General features: G+C 40.1%; 1 protein-coding gene across 6 annotated transcripts in view; it reads left to right on the top strand.

The window, feature by feature from the left end:
- Positions 1-1041: 1041 nt before the first annotated feature.
- The window catches only part of Slf2 (SMC5-SMC6 complex localization factor 2), a 67798-nt gene continuing 46023 nt past the window's right edge, over positions 1042-22816 (top strand). For 2 of the 6 annotated variants that reach the window (XM_069995084.1, XM_069995066.1), the window contains exons 1-5: positions 1042-1251; positions 12314-13192; positions 15611-15654; positions 16161-16891; positions 18884-18941. In XM_069995084.1, coding sequence (XP_069851185.1) covers positions 13053-13192; positions 15611-15654; positions 16161-16891; positions 18884-18941 — 973 coding nt within the window. In that variant the 5' untranslated portion in view covers positions 1042-1251; positions 12314-13052. The other 4 variants (XM_069995075.1, XM_069995093.1, XM_069995103.1 and 1 more) reach the window with 4 other exon arrangements.

The raw sequence follows: 22816 nt of genomic DNA, 5'->3' as shown, positions 1-22816 counted from the left end.
TTACTCAAGGTTAGCACTCTACCACCAGAGCCAGAACTCCCCTTCTGGCCTTTTCTGGGGAGTTTATTGGAGATAAAAGTTTCTTAGAAGCTGAGCGCTGGTAGCCCACGCCTGTAATCCTAGCTATTCAGAAGGCTGAGATCTGAGGACCTTAGTTCAAAGCCAGCCCAGGCAGGAAAGTCCATGAGACTCTTATCTCCAATAAACCACTCAGAAAACCAGAAGTGGAGCTGTGGCTTAAGTGGTAGAGCGCTTGCCTTGAGCTGAAGAGCTAAGGGATAGCGCCCAGGCCCAGAGTTCAAGCCACACACTGACGGAAAAAAGAAAAAAGAAAAAAAAAAAAGGTTTTGTGGAGTCTTCTGCCTGGGGCTGGCTTTGAACTGATCCTCAGATCTCAGTTTCTTGAGTATCTAGAATTACAGGTGTGAACCACTAGTGCCCTGCTAAAGTCTTCTTTTAAGAGAGAACTCAGAGATGGGATCCTTGTTCTCTGTCTGTAGTCTTTGTTGTTCTGAGTATTTTCTTAAACTAACAAACTTATACTTTTAATTATAATGCAAGCAGGTAGGCTGCAATGCTCTGTGACTAACAACTGAAAATGTCAAAACTTTGAGTACTAAAGCCAAATAATCCTGGGTGAGTCACACATAACCTCTAGGTACCTGTAACATAAAGCCAGTAGAATGAATAATTTCCCAAACCCTGTGGAGAAAGGGGGTAAGGCCTATACAAAGAGAGGGCAAGATTTCATGAGAGAATTCAGTACCAAAGTGAGCTTTGAGTATGAATGTCTCATGGGGCAGTCCATCTGTGGACACCTGTTGTTTTTCCATTTGTTCTGCTGAATTGGAGACACTCAGAATCCCTGAGGCTGATCCCTTGACTTTCACACCTGTCTGCATCTGAATTTTTCATTTGTGATCTAAGCTAGCAGCACTCTAAGGGCTTCTAGAAAATTAGGCGTGGCATTTCCTGGCTATGCTCTACAAAGCAAAAACAAAGCACATTTTTCTGCCTCCAACCACTCAGGAGAGGCTATTTTCTGCTCTGATCATAAAAAGAACACAAAGTAAGAACTTTGTGCTTGCAAAATCTCAGAAAGAAAACATTATGGTAGGGAGCATGTGAAGCTCTAGCATGGGAAACTGAATTCTTGGGGGAGTCCTGGCATGGATGCTTTGGGTTTGTCTTTTGTTGGCATCTCAGTTGAAGCCTGCTTCAAGAGTGAAGAAGAGAGAAAAGGCAGATTTGGTGAGTGCCTGTGTTGATAGCCAGGACCTTTCAAATGCAAACAATGTTCTCTGTTCTTTGATGCAATACAGTTTTCTATACTTCTAGTTGTTTCTTATAGGGAAGCTGAGTGCCTAAAATTGAGGGGCTGGAGAAAGAGTGGAGGAAAATGGGCATTCATTGACCAAGACCAAAACCAGGAGTAATTGAAGTCAATATGGTAACTCCTAAAATTTTACTTAGAGATGTCCAGGTGTCACCTAGGCTAGTACTTATCTGCACTATGTACTTCCTCTTGCTAAATGCTTACTATTATTAGTAGTAAATAATAGTTATAATTTACAGCTATCAGCTAATAAGCAGATGAAGGATGAACAATTACAGAGTATCTACTAAATGACAAATACTATTATTGCACTTTATATGGATTAATTAAATTAACACAAAGCAATGAGACGAATACTATTTCTATCTCTATTTACAAATGCAGATTCGGAGGCATTCGGAGGCACAGGGTTAAATAACTTTCATGAAGAGTAATGGAGCTAAGATTCAAATCTGAGGAGTCTGGCTTCAGAGCCAAATTCCTGATCATCCTGTTATATGGCTTCTATTTTATTTTTATTTTATTTTTGTGCCAGTCCTGGGGCTTGAACTCAGGGCCTGGTCACTGTTTTTGTGTTTAAGGCTAGTGCTCTATTAGTTGAGTTACAACTTCACTTCTGATATTTCTGGTGATTAACTGGAGATATTGGAGATAAGCATCTCATGGACTTTCTTGTCTGGGCTGGCTTTGAACTGTGATCTTCAAATCTCAGCCTCCTGAGTTGTTAGGATTACAAATATGAGCCTATAATAGCTATACTGCCTCTTTAGATGAGCAGTCACAGCCCTATCGAACTGAAGCTTCAATGTAGATAAACCACACACATACACACACACACACACACATACACACACACACACACACACACACACACACTTATTTCAATTTCACAAATGTAAAGTGAATTACATATTACAGTGGACTCAACAATGTGTGGAAGGATTGAGCAAGAAACAACTAGGTCTCTTGTTTTCAGTAGGAGGGAAAAGTAGCGCTATAATGGCTCTTATGAAAGCCCAGAAACATGAGTGAAGCTGATGTGCCCAAACAATAGTCAATCCCACTGTTCTGAATGGTTGGAGAAGATGCACAGAGAGCAACAGTGGGATAACACAGCTCAGAGAGAGAGAACTTATGAAGCACTTAAATTTCATTTGAGGGTTTTGTATGGTTTCTATGGTAGATGAAGTTTTGTTTTGTTTCCCTGTGGGTGATAAGTCTTGGAATAACACGCCCAGATTTGCTTATACAGAAGATGGATTAAAGAAAAGCAAAACTTAAGGCAAGAGACCAACTTGAAAGCTTTTGCAAGAGACTTGATAGGGTTTCACCAGGATCTGTATCAGGCAGCGATGGAGAGATAGAAAGGATCTGGGGGTACTTGAAATAGGTATTTTTTCAAATTCTACAAACCAATAAGAAACATATCAACAATTTAGGAGAAAATGGGTAAAATTTAAAAAGACGCAATTGATAAAAGAAGAATCCAAGCTGGTTGCTGGTGGATCACTCCTGTAATCCTTGCTACTCAGGAGGCTGAGATCTGAGGATAGTGGTTCAAAGCCAGCTTGGGCAGGAAACTTTCACCTCCAATTAACCACCAGAAAACCAGAAGTGGTACTGTGGCTCAAGTGGTAGAGCACTTGCCTTGAGCTGAAGAGCTCAGGGACAGTGCACAGGCCCAGAGTTCAAGACCCACAACCAACAAAAACAAAAAGAAGAATCCAAATTTATGCCCCTAAGTGCATATTCAACCTAATAATCAAGGGAATGCAAAATAAACAAACAAAAAAAGTCTGCCTTTCAGATTACCAGAATGAAAGGGATGATGATGTAAAATATTGGAGCAGACATAAGGAAAACAATGTTCTCATATGTTAGTAGTGGGACCGTGAATTAGTACAAACATTTATGGGGGGCAGGGGAAGATAAGGCAAGTAACCAGATAAAAGGCTTGCTTTTTCCAACTTTTTAAAAATTGCTATTATAGGGACTGGGAAGGTGGCTCAGTGGAAGAGTGCTTACCTTGCATGCATGAGGCCCCAGGTTTGAGTCCTCAGCAACACATAAACAGAAAAAGCCAGAAGTGGTGCTATGGCTCAAGTGGCAGAGTGCTAGCCTTGAGCTGAAGAGCCGAGGGACAGCAACCAGGCTGAGGTTCAGGCCCCATAACTGACAAAAAAAAAAAAAGCTATTATAGCTAGGATATGGAAACAACCTAGATGCCCCACCACAGATGAATGGATCCAAAAATTGTGGTATCTATACACAATGGAATATTATGCAGCCATTAGAAATGACAAAATAATGGCATTTGCAGGGAAATGGATGGAGCTAGAAGGAATCATGTTGAGCGAGGTAAGCCAAGAACGAAGAGACAAACAGTACATGGTCTCCCTGATAAGCGGATGATAAATCCAAAATGTTAGGTGATATGACAAAACTAACAGGACTTAAGAAACAAAGAACTCCCACTCATCTGGTTGAACCACTACTAAATATCCCCATGCTGCTGATCACGTGTATGGTATATAACATATGAACACCGTTATATATTACAGACTGTGATAGACAATTTGCTCCAGGAAAGTTAGAATGAACGTGTGACTTTAAATGAGCATCATTATTCCACAATACTGTGAATTTCCGGAAATTAAGTAATCACTTAATCACAATCAAAAAAAAAAAAAAGAACCTTGGGGAAGGGAGGGAGGGAGGGGATGGTAGGGAGAAAACAATGGAGGGGGCAACAATGTTCAAGAGGAAGTGTACTCATTACCCCACTCATGTAACTGTAACCCTCTGTATAGAATCTTTACAATAAAAAAATTAAAAAAAAAAAAAAGCTATTATAATATACAATATACAATATAATATACAAAGGGATTACAGTCACATAAGTCAGGTAATGAGTACATTTCTTTTCATGCAGTATCACCCCCCTTCCCTCACTCTCTCCCAGGTTTTCCTTCCCATACCCACCCACAAGTTGTATTGTCCATTTTCAACATACTGTCTAGTGAGTAACACTGCTGCATTTGTTCCTCTTTTTTTCACCATTTCTTTTTTTTTTTATTTAGAGAATACTTTATTAGTTTCTGTAATCAAACCCACGTAGATAAGACCTTAAATATTTAATACAGTGCGTTTACCCCTGTACAAATGGAAAAAAATTAAGTTTAACATTTCTAGACTTTTTCACCATTTCTGTGTCCCTCCTCCCCTCCCAAAGACAGATAAAGGAACAAACAAGACAGAAAGAAAAGAAAAGAAAAACAAAGAAAAAACTCTTTATTTCTTGGAGTTAATTTTTATTTACATTATTATTTTTTGTTTTGTTTTTTGCCAGTCCTGGTGCTTGAACTCAGGTTCTAGACACTGTCCCTGAGCTTCTTCATGCTCAAGGCTAGCGCTCTACTACTTAAGCCACAATGCTACTTCTGGCTCTTTCTGAGTAGTTTATTGGAAATAAGTGTCATGGACTTTTCTGCCTGGGCTGGCTTCAAACTGCCATCCTCATCTCAGTCTCCTGAGTAGCTAGAATTATAGGCATGAGCCACTGGCACCCAGCTTGATATCTATGATTTTATATGGTCAGCTGTATATAGGCATTGCACGTTTGTGCTCCTCTCCTAAGTATCCTCTTTTGGTCTCACTGTGTGTGAGTGTCTAGAGTCCTATAGAATTTATCATGTCCCAGGGTATTTTAGATCTATGAGAAAAAATATGCGCCATTTGTCTCTCTGAGCTTGGCTTACCTCACCTAACATGATTTGTTCTAGATCCATTCATTTCCCTGAAAATAACATAATATTATTCTTTCTAATGGCTGTATAAAATTTCATTATGTACCACATTTTTTGGATCCACTCCTCTATTGTATGGCATCTGAACTGATCCCCTATCTTGGCTATTGCGAATAGTGCAGCAATGAACATGGACATGCAAGTGTCCTTAAGATATCCTAGCTTGTGATGTTCTGGGTAGATTCCCAGGAGTGGTGTGGTTGGGTCATAGGGAAGATCCACATTTAGTTTTTTGAGGAACCTCCAGACTGCTATCAGAGTGGTTGTACTAGTTTACATTCCCACCAATAGTGCAATAGGGTTCTTTTTCCCCCATATCACCGCCAACATTTGTTGTTCAAATTCACAATGTCAGCTAGTCTAACAGGGGTAAGATGGTGTCTGAATTTGATTTACATTTCCCTTATGGGAATGCGAGAGATGAGCATTTTCTCATGTGTTTCTTTGCCATTCTGACCTCTTTTTCTGAGAAGTCTCTCCTTAGCGCTTTTGCTAGATAAAAGGCTAACAGCTGTGAGTTAAAGGTGGCTAATACTATGTTTATAATATTTTTGTATATTTCTCTGTAGCTTTTATGCTTCTAAAAAGAAGTATAGAATGTCTGTAAGAGAAAAGATACAAGTAGTACTTAGCGTGAAAATCATAAGACTTGGTGACTGATGTAACACATGGGTGCTGAGGGTGACAGAGGAAGTTAGACAGTGGGGCGCATTGCACAATTCACCACAACACATCCTGTGTGCCCAGATTAGACTTCCTGACATCATTTACTCAATTAAAGACATCCTATTGGACTAGTGAGTTCCCTTTCAGTCTTTTGCTGATGAACATAAAAGTATATCTCTAAGGGGTTGGAGGCATGGCTCAGTTGATAGAGCAATAACCAAAGGTTGAATGCATCAGGTACCAAGTTCAAGTCCCAGTATCAGACCAAAAGAAAAAGAAAAAAAGAATTATATCCGTAAGATAAATTAGAAGGCAAATTGCCGTCAGAGGTCAGGTGATACGCATATATATATAGTTTGTATGTTTTGTTTGGTTGGTTTTGGTGGTACTGAGACTGAACTCAGGACCTCGTGTTTAGTAGACAAGTGTTATACCACTGGGGCCTTTTCCCCAGTGTAGCACTTCATGTATTTGATAGACATTGGCCATTGGTCTTTTTTGTTGTTACAGGTAATTTCTAAAAATGAACCCTGAGTAAGAAACTTCTTGTCCATTCCCTGTAACACTCCTCCAGACACTCAAAACACTATTTCTTCTTTTGGCTCTGAGAAACATTTGCTTTAAGAGAGTATGATCCCACAGTACTATAGAAATAAACAAACTGCATATATATCCAAACATTGAATGGCTGCCTGCTTTTACTGCAGGTCTGTCATGTTTCACTCAGTCCCTTCTCAAGGTCTGTAGCTGAGAGTAAAGGAAGCAGGCCTGCCTTCCCACATGGAAACTATGACCTGGAGACGCTGCCCCTATTTAATCAGGAATGTGCCCTCCAATTCTCATAGTCCCACCTTCCTCACACTGAAGCTGGGTACCAGGCGCCATTTATCATGCAACAGCTGACTGAACAAAGGCCACTGTTTTCTAATTTGCAGGAATGTGGTGACTAAATAGATCTGTATTCATAAACTTCTTAGGATAGGGCCTAACCCACAGTAAGGTTCACAAAATGTCATTGAAGCTGCTGGCACTGTTAAAAAATAGTCTCTGACTCCAACTCTCTATAACAGATAGGAAAACAGACCTGACTTATTTACTTTTTTTTTTGCTGGTCGTGCGTCCTGAACTCTGGGCCTGGATGCTATCCCTCAGCTCTTCAGCTCAAGGCTAGAGCTCTACCACTTAAGCCACAGCACCACTTCCGGCTTTTTCTGCTTATGTGGTGCTGAGGACTCAAACCCAGGGCCTCACGCATGCAAGGCAAGCGCTCTACCACTGAGCCACCTTCCCAGCCCAATTTATGTACTTACATTTTACCTACCTAGCTCCTACAAACATCCTCCCCTATACTTTAGATTACTTACCATACCTAGTACATTGAAAATGATATGTAAGGGCTGGGAAGGTGGCTCAGTGGTAGAGCGCTTGCCTTGCAAGCATGAGGCCCTGGGTTTGATTCCTCAGCACCACATAAGAAAAAAAAAAGAAAATGGTATGTAAATATTGAGCATTCTTTAATATTTAGAGAACAATGACAAGAACAAGTCTACATGTCTAGTATAGACACAACCACTATAGGCCTAATTATACCGCATATGCAAGAGATGAGAAGCCAACGTTGCTCCACAAGTACTAGAGACAGAATAGAATGGCTGGTGCATACAATGGGGTATGCCCACACATCATTTATTCACATGGACTTCATAGAGTGCTTTCTCAGAGTGTGGCAGATTCAAGTTTTGCTTTTGGGAACTTTCTGGAATTTTTTTTTGGAATATTCTCAATCTATGGCTGGTGGATATAAATTTAGAACCTGTAGATACAGAGGACTGACTATACATCTGTAACCAGGAAGCTTCCTTGGAAAGACAGCTATGGTATCATGGAACTCCTTCCACACAAATCTCTCTGCTATTGGAGGGTATAGCCATAGGAGGGCAGAAGGAGTGTCTAAGTTATGCCCCTTTGCCTTACCAGCTGGAGTGAACAAAGGAAGCCCAGATCCTTCCCTTAAACAGCTTCCACTATCCAGTGGCACCCACATGCATTAGTAGGAAACATCAATACAGGTTGTGGGAACCACTATCACAGTGACCAGTCTACAGCAGGGACCTTTTACATAACTGTCAGGGGAAATGCATATGCAGTTAAAGAAGTAAAACTTTTGTAAAAGATGCTCTGAAAGGGCTTGTATGCTTTAATTTATAGTGGGTTAGAAATAAACTGCCAGGAAACTGGACACTAGGCAAAACATATCAGAACTGTGTGTTCATGTGGGAAGACAAGAAGAGAGAAAAACTGAAGGAAGGCTGGGGAGAAGGAAGATAAATAATGTAAGCAAGACTAAGTTAAAGTATTAAAACAAAACCTCAGCCAGGATTTGGAAAATAATTTGGAGAAATTAAGGCTGGTTGACCATAAAAGGTTTGTTTGGGGAGATTTCTGGGCATGGGGACAAGAAAGCAAAGACCAGAGAAGTAGAGTAGCTTCTGCACGTGAAGTTTTTATGGGGCACATCTCAGTACATCTTAGCCCCCTGAGTTGTGCAAAGCAACAGGTCAAGGGGCTTTGTCTTTGATGGGAAGGAAGAGGACAGTCACTGAACCAAGGTTAGCATAAACAACAGTTCAAGTGTGCTGGGAGAGTCAAGCTCAAGGTGGGAGTCCTAGGAGGAGTAACACAACTGATAGCAGAGATTCTAAGCAGTCACAAAGAGGGAAAACATCTTGGGCTGACTGGCTCACATAGTACTTTAGCTCACAAAGACTAAGAGAACAAAGGTCACTCACAAAGAATGTTATTAAAAAGCTCGGGACTTTAACTTCTAATTCTACAAGTTTGGCAAAATTTTGCTCTAAAATTGTTACAGTGTGGTATTAACTCCAAGACTCTTGGAGGGTACTATAGGGTAGGCCAAGAAACAAAGACTCATTAGTTGGGAGGTCTGGGGAGAAGGGGGCAGGAGTATGTGGAGGGTGGCTTGGGAAGTGGGATAAAGAACAGGCACAGAGAAACAGGAAATAATTAACTTGAAAGCTTGACAGAGAAAGAAAGATCACGTGAGGGTCTCAAGAAAGGAATGGCCAGGCACCTAACTCAAGATCCACACACAAAACAACTGCAAACTACAAACAGACATTGAACTTAAAACTGCTGAGCAGATACATGGGAAAAAACATCAACTTAGTTTTAGGGGCCATAGGAAACTCCAAGTGTAATTTAATACCATTAAATGAAATCCAAGGTTCTTGGGAGTACTTAGTAAAACTGGCTCATGGTTTCTGAAGACAGCATTTCACAATACTGTATGTCTAAGTGGAAGATGAGCAACATTATAGGGAAAAATAAATCAAGTAACTAAAACAGTTACTTGGGTTGTTATTTTTCTCTGTATTACACACAACTATGTAATATATGTACATAAGGTAAGCAGGTAGGTGAGGAGAGAGGGGGAGAGAGAGAGGGAGACAGAGAGAGAGAGAGAGGAAGAGATTAAAATTTCATCTTGTTTACCAGTAGTGGTAGGCATAGATATTGCTTATCATCTGAAATATAATAAAGCCCTTCAGAAATATTGGTTTGAGAAATTCCAGACTACAGTCAAGTTTCTCATGCTTTGACTGCAAGTTATTAAGAGATTATTAAGAGTTATTAAGAAATTGATATACAGGGTCACTGGACACATTAAAACAACTACAAAACAACAAACTCCACCACTGAATAGATAATATCAGGACTCTGCATATAGGATATGGGCATATATATGAGTTTATGTATGGGTCTTGAGGTATCTGGCCTTTCTCTTATTTTATTTATTTTATTGTTATTATAAAAGTAATATACAAAGAGGTTACAATTACGTAAGTCAGGTAACGAGTACATTTCTTTTCTTTTTTTTTTTTTTTTTGTCGGTCATGGGGCTTGAACTCTGGGCCTGGGCACTGTCCTTTAGCTCTTCAGCTCAAGGCGAGTGCTCTACCACTTGAGCTACAGCGCCACTTCCAGTTTTCTGGTGGTTTATTAGAGATAGGAGTCTCACAGTCTTTCCTGCCCGGGCTGGCTTTGGACTGCGACCCTCAGATCTCAGCCTCCTGAGTAGCTAGGATTACAGGTGTGAGCCACGGGCGCCCAGCCCCCTCATTCTTTCTTTTGCCAGTCCTGGGGCTTGAACTCTGGGCCTAAATGCTGTCCCTAAGCCTCTTTTGTGATCAAGGCTAGTGCTCTACCACTTGAGCCACAGCACCACTTCTGGCTTTTTATGAATGGTTTATTGGAGATAAGAATCTCACAGACTTTCCTGCCTGGGCTGGCTTTGAATCTTGATTCTCAGATCTTGGCCTCCTGAGTAGTGAGGATTACTGATGTGAGCCACCAATCGCCCCACTGTATAGTTCATTTTCAAATAATATCTAGTGAGTACCACTGCTGCATTTGTTCACCCTTTGTCCCTCCATTTCTGTGTCGCCCCTTGCACACCCCCCAAAAACAGATAAATGAACAAACAAGACCAAAAAAAAAAAAAAAGAAAACAAAAACAGCAACAAAGGAAAAACTCATTTCCATTTCCTGGGGTTCATTTTTATAAATATTATTTTATATGATCAAATGCACATAGGTACTGGCCTTTCCCTTCTAGAGATAGTCACATGATGCTTCATAGATAAGGCCCTGTGTTACATCTGCAGCACTGCAAAAAGCAAACAAACAAAAAAGGCCTTAAAGTAACAGGATGAATGGGTGGGAAAGGAGTATAAACACAAAAGAGGTTCAAGTCTATTTCAAGGGAAGAAGAACCTTTAGAAACTCTCAACTTTCTGGTTAGTATGTTGAACGTATTTTCACCCTGCAGCACAAATCTCTATCATTTTTCCTATGCAGCTTAAACAAAGAAGAGCCTGGATGCTTATTGAGGATTTAGATAACTACTTCCCTGTTAAGAAGAGATTTTTAAAATTGTGTTTTCATTATGGCTCCATCTCCATTTATTGATCAAGGGATTTCTTGCCTCACTTAACTCCATAATCTGTTGCTTAGATTAAGAAAATGTGAAAACTATTGTTAGGTAGCATGAGTACAGACTTTAAAGTGATACCTTGGAGGCTGGATGATTCAAATGCTATCATCAAAAAAAAAAAAAGCAACTAATTGATCATGCAGAACATGCTTTTATGCATTATTCTTCTTTATGGACTGAGCATGCAATGAAATGAATCAGATTAAATGTTTTGTAGATATAATGTTATAGAAGCAGGAACTTCTTTATGAAGAAACAGTCAATAAAAAGCACTAAATCGGGATAGGGAATAGATGAAAAAGGCCTTAATAAACAAATTCATGCCATTCATTTCAACACATTTTCAGCACCTGTTATGTTCTTTTATATGTAAGGAACAATGCTTACAACAGCATTAATTTCTCAGCTATTAGAAAAATAAAAGCCCTTTATTTTGGTATTTCCTTTCTTGTAGTATCACTACCTCACATAGAAGCTTCCTGTACATAGAAGCTTTCTGGCTGAATCAGAGATGAGTATGTTCACAATTTGCCTTCTACCTTCCCCTCTACCAGTCTGTTGACCACTTTAATCTTGCTAATTCTTTCCCCCCAGGGCTGCCATGAAAGAGATAGGAGGTGAATTTTTGGTCAGTTAGGTAGGCTTAGCAACAGAAGCAGTTAGTTCAATCCTTAGTACAATAAACTTGAAAGATTTGTCCAATTTTTGTTGCTCATTTTGGGTTTTGTTCTTTCAACAGATTGAGCATCCCTGTTCATTAAGGCTTGCATACCTTTGAGGGTGGCATTTTGGCTATTAACAGTTATTATATTACGATATTAACATTTTCCCTGTGCTAGGAAGATTTTTGCTTTCATTTTTTTTTCCTTTGGCGATCGTTAACCGAATATAACAGTACTTTTCCTATCCTTGGAAGATGTTTTTTCGTTCTGGTTTTTTTTTCCTATATAGTTCAAGTTAGGTTCCAACTCTCCTGCCTCAACCTTGAGTTCTGGGATTACAGAGCTGAGCTGAGTCACCACAACCAGTCTGGATGAGTCTGTAAGAAATGAACTGACTGCAAGAACAGTGTATCTGGAGAATACAGGGAAAGGAATAATAATTTACTCAGCACCAATTACATGCAAGCATCTAGATATTTACATTTCTTTTATGGCTTATGATTATGCAGAAAAATGAGTAATTGTATAGGCTTGGAAACTGAGGCTGAGATTCTGTGACCAGTCTTTCAACTTATAAAGAAAGGAAATCCTTGGCTGACAGCTTGCAAAGCACAAGCCTTTTCCAAAGGACTGGAGACAGCTGGCAGCTTTTACTGATCTATGCTGTCCACACTTAATTGAAAGCTGACCCTATGTTCCTTTCAAAAATTTCCAAAGGAGCATGCTGCAGGGGCCTCATGAACAACTAGAGAAGAACAAAACATCTTTACAGAATGAAAACTGTTGTTGTTGTTTTTCATATCAATGGGTTTCTTTTTTTTTTTCTTAGAGAGACAGAGACCAAGACCCAGAGAGATCTACCCCTAACACTTAACAAGAACCTCATAAAACACACAAGTTTTCAGACTGGGATAGACTACAGAGGAAATGGTGACAGCATTATGTCACGTTGGCCTTCGGTGACGGTGAAATTATGCACAACTAGGGATTAGTGGGGCATGGTCATGACGCGGGGGGGCCCAAATGTTGGCCATCCTTACTGAGGGAGCTGCAGGTTTGGGTTCGCTTCTGCAAATCTCATCCCTAGCATAGGACGAGCCGGGTGTCGCCAGCTGCCGCAGTGCCCACGACGCCCCCGCTTCTCCTCCCCTCTCCACACACCCCCACCCCCACGCACCCGTCAAGGCCGACGGGTCCCCGACGCGGAGGCGCGCGCCCTCGGCGCACGTGACTGGCGGGGGAGTGCAGTTTTCCTCCTCCCCGCCCCTTCCCCGAAGCCCTGCCTCCTCCTGAGGGGCTGCCGCTTTCTATTGCGCCACCACCAGAATGACCACTGGGCAAGCCAATCAGGGCCCGACTCCTCCACTTAAGGCCCGCCCCCGCCGGTCCTCAGGTTCCTTCCCGCTCACACCGGAGTCACTTCCGAAGAGAGAGAACCGCCATGAAGAGAGAAGGGGGTGCCGCCCACCTCTGCTCCGACAGCGTCCCCGAGTCCCAGCAGCAAGACGGCAACCACGCACCCAGCTTCTCCAGCTACAGCTCATGCCGCCGTCGCCAGCGGCGCCGACATGACAAGGCGCTGCATGCCCGCTAGGCCAGGTTTCCCCTCATCCCCAGCCCCGGGGTCATCGCCCCCGCGCTGCCATCTGAGACCCGGTAGTACCACCCCTGCTGCCTCGGGAAAGAGAACAGAGAGCCCTGGGGACAGGTACCGTGCAGAGGGGTTGAGAAGGGGCCGGGTCGCGGGGGCAAGGGTATGAGGGAGGACTGCGGACCGCCGCTCTTAAGTTCCCGCCATCCTCCGCGAGCTCAGGCCTTTGCGTTCCGGGGCCTGCAGGCTCTCGTCCCGCCTCCGCGCGGGTCCTTATGGGAGTTGGAGTCTTTCTTTTTTGTGTGTGTGTATTTGGGGAGCTACTCTGGGTCTAGTGAAGGACCGACCACCAGCCTGGCAGTGGCGGAGAGCCTGCCTTCAGGTGGAATGTGATTTTTGTCATGTTGGAAAACTTGGCCTGGGACCCAACCTATTTGATGGATATTAGGATAATTTTCTTAGGTGTTCTGTTATGATCCGAGTGATGTGGTAGTATGAACCATTTCTATATTCTAGGTGAAATTATGTAAGATGCGAGAGAGAAACCCAAGAATTTCTCTGTGGTCTTGGGTACACGATAATTCATACTTAAAAGAACATGCATACTTGAAATGTGATTGTTTTTCTCTTGCAGTAACTTTCTACCTCTCCAAGAGACCAGTTTTGTACAGACTTTGCGGGGACTATGTCATGAGATGAATTCATCAAATCACATCCTCTTAAAATAAAACATGTTTAAATTCTCTACCACTTGGGTACTGTCTTTTATTTTAAAAGCTTGTAACAGAAGTTTTACAGTGAATTTATGTTCCATTGTGGTGCAAGTCCACAGTCACCTTAATTCTGGAAGCCGAGAAGCTTGAAAACTAAAAGGTTTTAGTAAGTTTTGGCACCACATCTAATTTGGCAGTCAAAACTAATAGAAGATTGTTTATGATCTTTATTCCATTAAGTGTGAATATTCATAAGTCTTGTTGGAGAAATACTAATATATTTGATTACAGGCTGCAGCACCAAACCCATTGGAGGCTTTGCATAAATAATTTGTCATCCCTTTCCTAAAATCCAATATGTTCTTTATTCTAACACAACATTTGGCCCCAGAAGTTTCAGATAACTATGCAGCAATTAAAATTGGTTTTTTTTTTAACAATTATAAATAATGGGCATTTCTGTGCATACAAATTAAAAAAAATAGTACCACCAGTGATAATATACATAGTTTTATCTTTACAGGTTACTGATGTTTTACTCAATGCCTTTTTTTTCTAATGTATTAATTGAAAAGGAGCTTGAGCTCTTAATACTTTGAGAAAGATACTATTACATTGAATAATGAATGTAAAGATATATTTAATATCCCATCTTGAATTAGCTTTTGTTCTTTAGTATTCTCCACCAATAATGGTATTATCTTTCTCCCTTTAGCAGACTGTCTAGCATTTCTTACTTTGCTCTGTGGTAAAGTTAATTATCCAATTTATTTTCTGTAAACAAATTATGTATTCTTTGATAGTCTGACACACATTCATCTCATAACCACTTAGGTTTTCTGCCAACATCTCAAGCATGGTAACCTCAGTAAACCAGTATAAAGATACACAAAATACAGGGAGCTCAGCCTAGAATTTGGGTTGTTCAGGTTTTCACTGAGTAAGTCTCATAGTGGATAAATCTTTACAAAAACTGGTATTCTACAGTCCACCTCTGAAAAACGAGTGATTTTTGCTTTCTGTATAACCCCCTTTTTATAGCTGACAACTTTACATGAACAAATACAATTATTCTGGTCATGCAGTTCTATTTTGTTTTGTGCCCATTTAAGATACAGAGTTTAAAATGTTAATCCATTTTTTTAAATTCATTAATTTTCAAGTCTCCTTTTTTGTTCTTGTTCTTAGTTTTCCTAGGTGGTGTGTTATTTTTGTAAATATCTTTAAGGATTGTTAGTAAAAAATCTGAAACACCAGTTAGGGCACATTCCAATTTTTACTGTTACTTAGATGAACATCTTAGTAGTATGAGCTTAATATTTCATTTTTTGGCTCTGCCTGGCACATTCCTCTTCAGCCACCTCCCCACATCATCTGGATTGCTTATCCATTCTGTCATCTGCTGTTACATTCTGAGAGTCAGTTTTACTCCACTTTTATAATCTCCATTCAGCAAGTTCCTATGTTATTTTGCATCAATCACTGGAAATAACAGGATCAGATGGCTGTCAACATTTTCCATTCTTTCATATAGCTAAGCATTTCAACAAGAACTCTTATCAATGCCCTGGATTCACACTTCAATCTTTACATTTCAATATTCTAGATTTCATTTCTTAAACTTACAGAAAATGATGAATTACCTTCTTAACACTTGCACAGCTTAACAAAGCATAATTGCCATTGTGTGAGCTTGATTAAACTATATAGTGAAATCCAGCCTGTAGTCTATAAATCTTAGATTTTCTTTCCACTTAATCTGAATTATTGAGGTTTATTATTTGTTTATGTGATACCATATTAGCTATGCTTTTATTTTCAGGAAGCAGTCAATTATAGATTTCTTCAAACGAGCTTCAAAACAAGGTATGCGTACTGCTAATACTTTTGTTGGGGGAGGGGGGCGGGGATGAGAAGGGCTGTTTCAGAGAACGAGAGAGATGGAGCCAACTTTATACCATATCTAAATTTTGTTTGAGTCAACAGTTTTCAAAATTGTAAGTCAGAACTATATGTATTTATTTTTACAAAGATAGTTTAAGTTCAAGACAGTCTTCACTCTTGAATGCATTCTTACATGTAAAATATCATTTACTATAGTCAATAACTGTCTTGATTCTCTATTACAGTAACTTTTAAGCAGAGCTATAGGGATTAGCAAGAGAATGTAATGTAGCAAAAGAAGGATGTATAAAACTAAAGCTATTGCCAAATAAGCCATGTCTTGATAACTCCCATGTGTATCACTGTGCAGATATTAGTTTGAATTTTCTTGTGGTAACTTCAATACAATATTTTAAACATTGATGATTAAGTAAGGCAGTGGCTTATTTTTAATAACATAATTTGTATGTTTTAATTGGCTATTTTAGACAGACATATGTTGGATTCTCCACAAAAATCAAACATCAAATATGAAGGAAGTAGATTGCCCATCTCTGGAACAGAGCAATTTGAAAGGAAATTATCCTCACCAAAAAAATCTAAACTCAAAAAGGTGTCGTCTGAAAAGAGCCCTATTTTAGAAGCTTTCATGAAAGGTGTTAAGGAGCACCGTAAAGATCCTGGTGTGCATGAGTCACGTCGGCCTTGTGTGTCACTAGCCTCCAAATATTTACCCAAAGGAACAAATATCTATGTTCCATCTTCATATTTGTCAAAGGACATGAAGGCACTGAAGAAAAAACATCATCGATCTCCAGAACGAAGGAAATCACTGTTCATACATGAAAATAGCAGGGAGAAGAATGATAGAGATCGATGCAAGACTAGTACAGACTCCAAAAAGCAGACTACAGGGGCTGACATCTTTAAGAACAGCCCCAGAAGTCTTAGTAGCAGAAGCAGCCTATCAAGACACCACCCAGGAGAAAGTCCACTGGGAGCTAAGTTCCAGTCATCACTAGCTTCTTACTGCAGAGAACGAGAACTAAAGAGGTTGAGAAAGGAACAGCTGGAGCAGAGAGTCAACTCAGAAAACTCTTTTTCAGAAACAAGCAGTCTTTCCCTAAAATCTTCTAATGTAGAAAGAAAATGTAAACCAAGGCAGGAACAAAGTAAACAGAATGATATCATACCTGGAAAGAGCAATCTTTCAAACCTGGTATGTACAGTAATTTTTGCTGAATTAGCTTTACCATTACTGTATCATATAAAATCTAAAAGTAGTAGATAATTGCTGCATCATATTGGTATGTTAAGGAAAATAATGATGTACAGGTTGTGTACATTAGGATTCCTCCAACTACCCTTCATTGAACTCAGTAGTGTTCATTGACCTTAATTTTTCAGAAAAGGAACAAAGAAAGGTTTGATTGTTTTTTTGTTTTGTGTTTTTTTGGGTTTTAGTACCAGTCCTGGAGCTTGAACTCAGGGTCCAGTCATAGTTCCTGAACCACTTGCCACAGCTCCATTTCATCTTTTTTCAGGTCATTAATTAGAGATAAGAGTCTCATAGACTTTACCTTGGCTGGCTTCTATGATAATCTTCAGCTCTCAGCTTCCTGAGTAGCTAAAGTTACAGGTGTGAACCACTCACTGGTGCCCAGCTCAAAAATATATATTTTTTAACCATATATATATATATATATATTTTTTTTTTTTTTTTGTCGGTCGTGGGGCTTGAACTCTGGGCCTGGGCGCTGTCCCTCAGCTCTTCAGCTCAAGGCGAGCGCTCTACCACTTGAGCTACAGCGCCACTTCCTAACCATATTTTTTTTTTTGGCCGGAGGAGGGGGGGTGGGTGGGGGAGAGCCCGCAGGGGGCATGGACCAGTTGTGAGGCTTGAACTCGATCTGGACACTGTTTCTGAGCTCTTTTTCCTCAAAGCCAGCACTCTACCATTTAGAGCCACAGTGCCACTTCCTGGTTTTGATTAGTTAATTGAAGATAAGAATCTCACAGGAACTTTTCTGCCCCAGCTGGCTTGAACTGTTATCCTCAGATCTCAGCCTCCTATTGAGTAGCTAGGATTATGGTCATGAGTTGCTGGCGCCCAGCTTGTCTTTTCTTTTTCAGTACTGAGGTACAAACCCTGGACATTGCGCTTGCTAGGCATGTGCTTTGCCACTGAACTACATCTCAGCCCTTAAAAATCTTTTTTTTTTTTTTTCCTTTTTTCTTTTTGGTTGTTGTTGGCCTGGAACCCTGGGCCTGGGCACTGTCCCTGAGCTCTTCAGCTCAAAGCCAGCACTCTACCACTTTGAGCTACAGTGCCACTTTTGGTTTACTGGTGGTTAATTAGAGATAAAAGTCTTATGGACTGTCCTACCCAGCTCCTCAAAAATTTTTATCAGGAAAATAAGCATTGTTTTTTGTTGGTGTTTTGGGTTTGTTTGTTTTTTTTTTTTTTTTTTGCAAGTATAGTCATTTTTTAAGTTCTGAACTGCTAAGTGGAAATAGAATGGAAAATCTCATAATCACTAGTTTAGATTATATATTAGTTTTAATTGAATGTGGGTCTTAGAAAACTTAGATGACAACTTAGAAAATTGTACAAGTATAGCCATTACTTTTTTTATATAAAATATAAACTAGAGCATAAAAACATCCTTCTCAGCCAGGCACTGGTGGCTCATACCTGTAATCCTGAGGATTGTTCAGAGCTAGCACAGCCAGGAAAGTCTTGTGAGACTCCTTATCTCCAAAAAAGTACTTAGAAAAAGCTGAAGGGGCACTGTGGCTGTTGTGATAGAGCACTAATGTTATGCCTGAGAAGCTCAAGGACAACATCTAAGCCCTGAGTTCAAGCCTCAGGGGCAGAAAAAAAATATTTCTCCCCTAGTGAGAGAAATTGTTAATTTTGAAGTACTTCTCTCCTTACAGAGCAAATGAAGGAAGGTCAGATGTCAAGGAAGCATAATGCTAAGCTATTTGTGGTGGTGCACACTTGTAATCCATCATTATTACCAGCAAGTCCTGGCTGGAATACACAGTCAGATACAGTTTTAAAAAAACCAAAAAACTTATTTTAGAACTTAAATTTTACCTCTAAATATAGACTTGCTTATTTCAGTCGAGAAATCTGTATTTCAATATTACAAAGAAAAGTTCACTTTTGCCCAAAATTCTTAATCTTTTCTCCTTTTCCGGATAGGAAAATGGACATCCCTCAAGAAAAAGATCCTCTTCTGATTCATGGGAACCTACTTCAGGTAGAGTCAAAATTTAATTTATGAACTCTTAAATAAGTTTGCATGTTTTATTGTTTTTCTTTTTTGAGACAGGATCTCCTAGTGTAGCCGAGCTAGACTTGCACTCACCTCAGTCTGGGACTGCTAAGATTATAGGCTAAATTTGCATCTTAATGACACTGCTTTTAAAAATAAATTTGTGCAGATATACAGCTCCCCTTCTACAGGTGAATTGTGTCACCTTAATTTACCTCTTAATTGTGATTCAGACGTCAGCAAAATGATTTAAAAAAGATGGTCCTTTAAAAAAAAAAAAGCCAGGCACTGGAGGCTCACACCTACAATCCTAGCTACTCAGGCTGAGATCTGAGGATCACAGTTTAAAGCCAGCTCAGGCAGGAACATTCATGAGACTCATCTCCAAATAACCACCAGAAAACCTGAAGTGGCACTGCACAAAGTGGCAGAGTGAAAATGCTCAGGGGCAGCACCAGGCCCCAAGTTTAATCCTCATGACTGACAACATTAAAAAAAAAAAAAAAAAAAAAAAGTCCTTAGAGTCAGGTGTGATGAATCACTGTCTCAAAAAAAAAAAAAAAAGTGCTTAAGCCAGGTGCTAGTAGCTAACCCCTATAATCCTAGCTACTGAGAAGATTGAGATCAGGAGATAGATTCAAACCCAGCTCGGGCAAAAAAGTTCAAGAGATTCCATCTCTAAAAAAGTAACAAAAAGCAGGGCTTGAGTTGTGATTCAAGTGGTAATGGCAGCTATGAGGAAGAAAGCCAAGCAAGAATAGGAGGCTCTAAATTTAAGCCTTGGTATTAACTAACTAGCATACACAAAAAAACCCAATGCTTGAATTTAGTATGCATAATCTGGTCTTGCCATCTCTCTGCTTTCTTCAAGAATTTTTTTGTTTCCTTCAAGAATTCTTTTTTTTTTGGTCGGTTGTGGGGCTTGAACTCCGGGCTTCTGCACTGTCTGGGAGCTCTCAGCTCAAGACTAGTACTCTACCACTTGAGCCACAGTGCCGCTTCCTTCCTTCAAGAATTCTTAACAGGGCTGGGAAGGTGGCTCAGTGGTATAATGCTTGCCACCCATGCATGAGGTCCTGGGTTCGATTCCTCAGCACCACATAAACAGAAAAAGCCGGAAGTGGTGCTGTGGCTCAAGTGATAGAGCACAAGCCTTGAGCTGAAGAGATGAGGCACAGTGCCCAGGCCCAGAATTCAAGCCCCATGATCAACAACAACAACAAAAAAATTCTTAACAATGTGATTCTCATGTTTTACTTTTGAATCCTTGGCTCCTTGGCTATATCAAGAAGCATGAGTTTAGGACCAGGCATACTACATAAGCCTGTAATCCCAGCACTCAGCAGATGAAGGCAGGAAGATTTTAAATTTAAGTCCTGTCTAGCTACCTAGTAAGACACAGTGAAAAAGAAAAATAATCCTACATTCTTAGAATTGTGGACATAGTTCTTGGTATTATATTAAAGATGCTTTATATAAAGATGAACTGTTTCAGTCATCAGTTTTTGTTTGTTTGTTGTTGTTGAGACAAATTCACTGTTAGTCTGGGCAGGCCTCAAAATCGATACCCCTCCTCCCTCTGACTATGCTGGGATTATACCACATTTAGCCTAGATATTAAAAGTTTAAAAGTTCTTCCGGGGCATGGTGGTACATGTCTGAAATCCCAGATCTTGGAATTTGAAAGTAGAAGGATAGTATATTCTAGACTCTTATTTGGAAGAAAAAAAAAAACAAAAAATCAGTAATAGCTCTTAATAAGCTAACTTATTTTAAAGCTATTCTATAAATAACTTTTGTGTCCTAAATTCATCCTGAATAATTCTGAGCAAAGCAGAAATTTCTCATACTACAGCTGTACATAAATAATCTGGCTTCTGTAGAAAATTGGAATAAAACTCAAATCATCATCTCTGGAGTTTTCTTTGTAACTCCATATTAAAACTAAGATCATAATATAACTTCTCCAAGTCTTCTCTTTCTCTTAATCATTTGTAAATTATCACTGCCTTCCCAGATATACCTGTTTTTGTGCTAAGGATTGAACTCCTGGTACCCAGACACCTAGTGCATAAGCACATGCTCTACCTTTGAGCTTTGAATGCTCCCAAATGCTGTTTCTTTTTTTGGGGCGGAGGGGGGCCCTGGTCGTAGGGCCTGAACTCTGGGCCTGGGCGCTGTCCCTCAGCTCTTCAGCTCAAGGCTAGCGCTCTACCACTTGAGCCACAGCGCGCCACTTCCGGCTTTTTTCTTTTTGCTTATGTGGTGCTGAGGAATTGAACCCAGGGCCTCATGCATGCAAGGCAAACGCTCTACCACTGAGCCACCTTCCCAGCCCCGTGCTGTTTCTTTTTTAAAGAGAATTTAACTTCAGAAAACTGAATGAGCATTGAATAATTTCATTAGGTAGTAGATATCTGTGAAAGATACCTTTGAGGGTCATTTGTTTATTAATTGGTTAACTTCATTTTATAAATTAAAATACCCAGATGATTTTATTAATAAAGTTGCCCAAACAATAATTGCCTAACTCTCAAATAGGCTTTGAGGTTGTTTTTTTCTGTTTTTGTTTTATTGGTGGGAGGGCATTAGGGCTTTGTGCATGCTAAGCAAACTCTATTCTATTGATTTAAATCCTTCTCCTTTTTTTTTTTTCTTTCTGAGACATGGTACCACTATTGTAGTCTAGACAGACCATGAACTTGCTAGAGAACACAGACAGGCCTCAAACTTTTTTTCATTGCCAGGAACATGAACTCTGCTTGCTCACTTTACTTACTCATGGCTGGTGCTCTACCTCTTGAGAGCACTTTTTTTTGTTGTTGTTGGTTGTGGGACTTGAACTCTGGGCCTGGTCGCTGTCCTTGAGTTCTTCAGCTCAAGGCCAGCACTCTACCACTTGAGCAACAGAGCCACTTCCTTGAGAGCACTTTTTTAACAAGCTTTTTGCAGGTGAACTGCAGATAAGAATCCCATGGACTTTTCTGCCCGGGCTGGTTTTAAACCATAATCCTCTAGATTCTAGCCTCCTTAGTAGCTCTGATTACAGGTATGAACCACCAGCACCTAGCCTGGCCTCAAACTTTTATTCTTCCTGCCTTCTAAGAACTGGGATTGCACACAGCTGTCACCATGTTTTTCTTGTTTTAGGATATTTACAATCAAATTTTTGGAGAGTGGAAATATCTGTCCATATACAGAAATATGATTTAGGGAAATTTGATTTTGAGAATAGGGATGGTCACATAGTCATAGATTTTTGTTTGCTTGCTTGATTTTTGCAGTGTTAGTATCAGACGTAGGACCTAGGGCCTCATGGATGCTAGTCAAGCACTCTACCACTGAGAATTACTGAGCCCTATGCCCAGCAATGGTTATTCTTTTTTTTCTTTATGTGCCAGTTCTGGGGCTTGAACTCAGGGCCTGAGCACTGTCCCTGAGCTTTTTTGCTCAAAGCTACAGCTCTACTTCAGATTTTCGTGATTAATTGGACATGAGAGTCTCATGGACTTTTCCTACCCAGGATGGCTTCAAACCATGGTCCTCAGATCTCAACCTCCAGAGTAGCTAGGATTATAGGTGTAAGCCACCAGCACCTAGTTAGATTTTTGTTGTTGATAGAATTTTGATGATTGGTTGGCTTTTGAGGTAGGGTCTTACAACTCAAGCTATACAACTCAAGCTAGCCTCAAATTTGTGATACTCCTGTCACTTTCACAAGTGCATTACCACACTCAATTGATTTTAAAATAGAAGTTATAAGTTATCTGTCTTCAACTACTTTTTTTTTTTTTTTGTCAGTCGTGGGGCTTGAACTCTGGGCCTGAGCTCTGTCCCTCAGCTCTTCAGCTCAAGGTGAG

This window comes from Dipodomys merriami, unplaced genomic scaffold (genome assembly GCF_024711535.1).
Source record: "Dipodomys merriami isolate MVZ:Mamm:240054 unplaced genomic scaffold, mDipMer1.0.p SCAF_102, whole genome shotgun sequence".
NCBI classification, from domain to species: domain Eukaryota; kingdom Metazoa; phylum Chordata; class Mammalia; order Rodentia; family Heteromyidae; genus Dipodomys; species Dipodomys merriami.
This window is presented reverse-complemented; position numbering and strand designations above follow the sequence as displayed.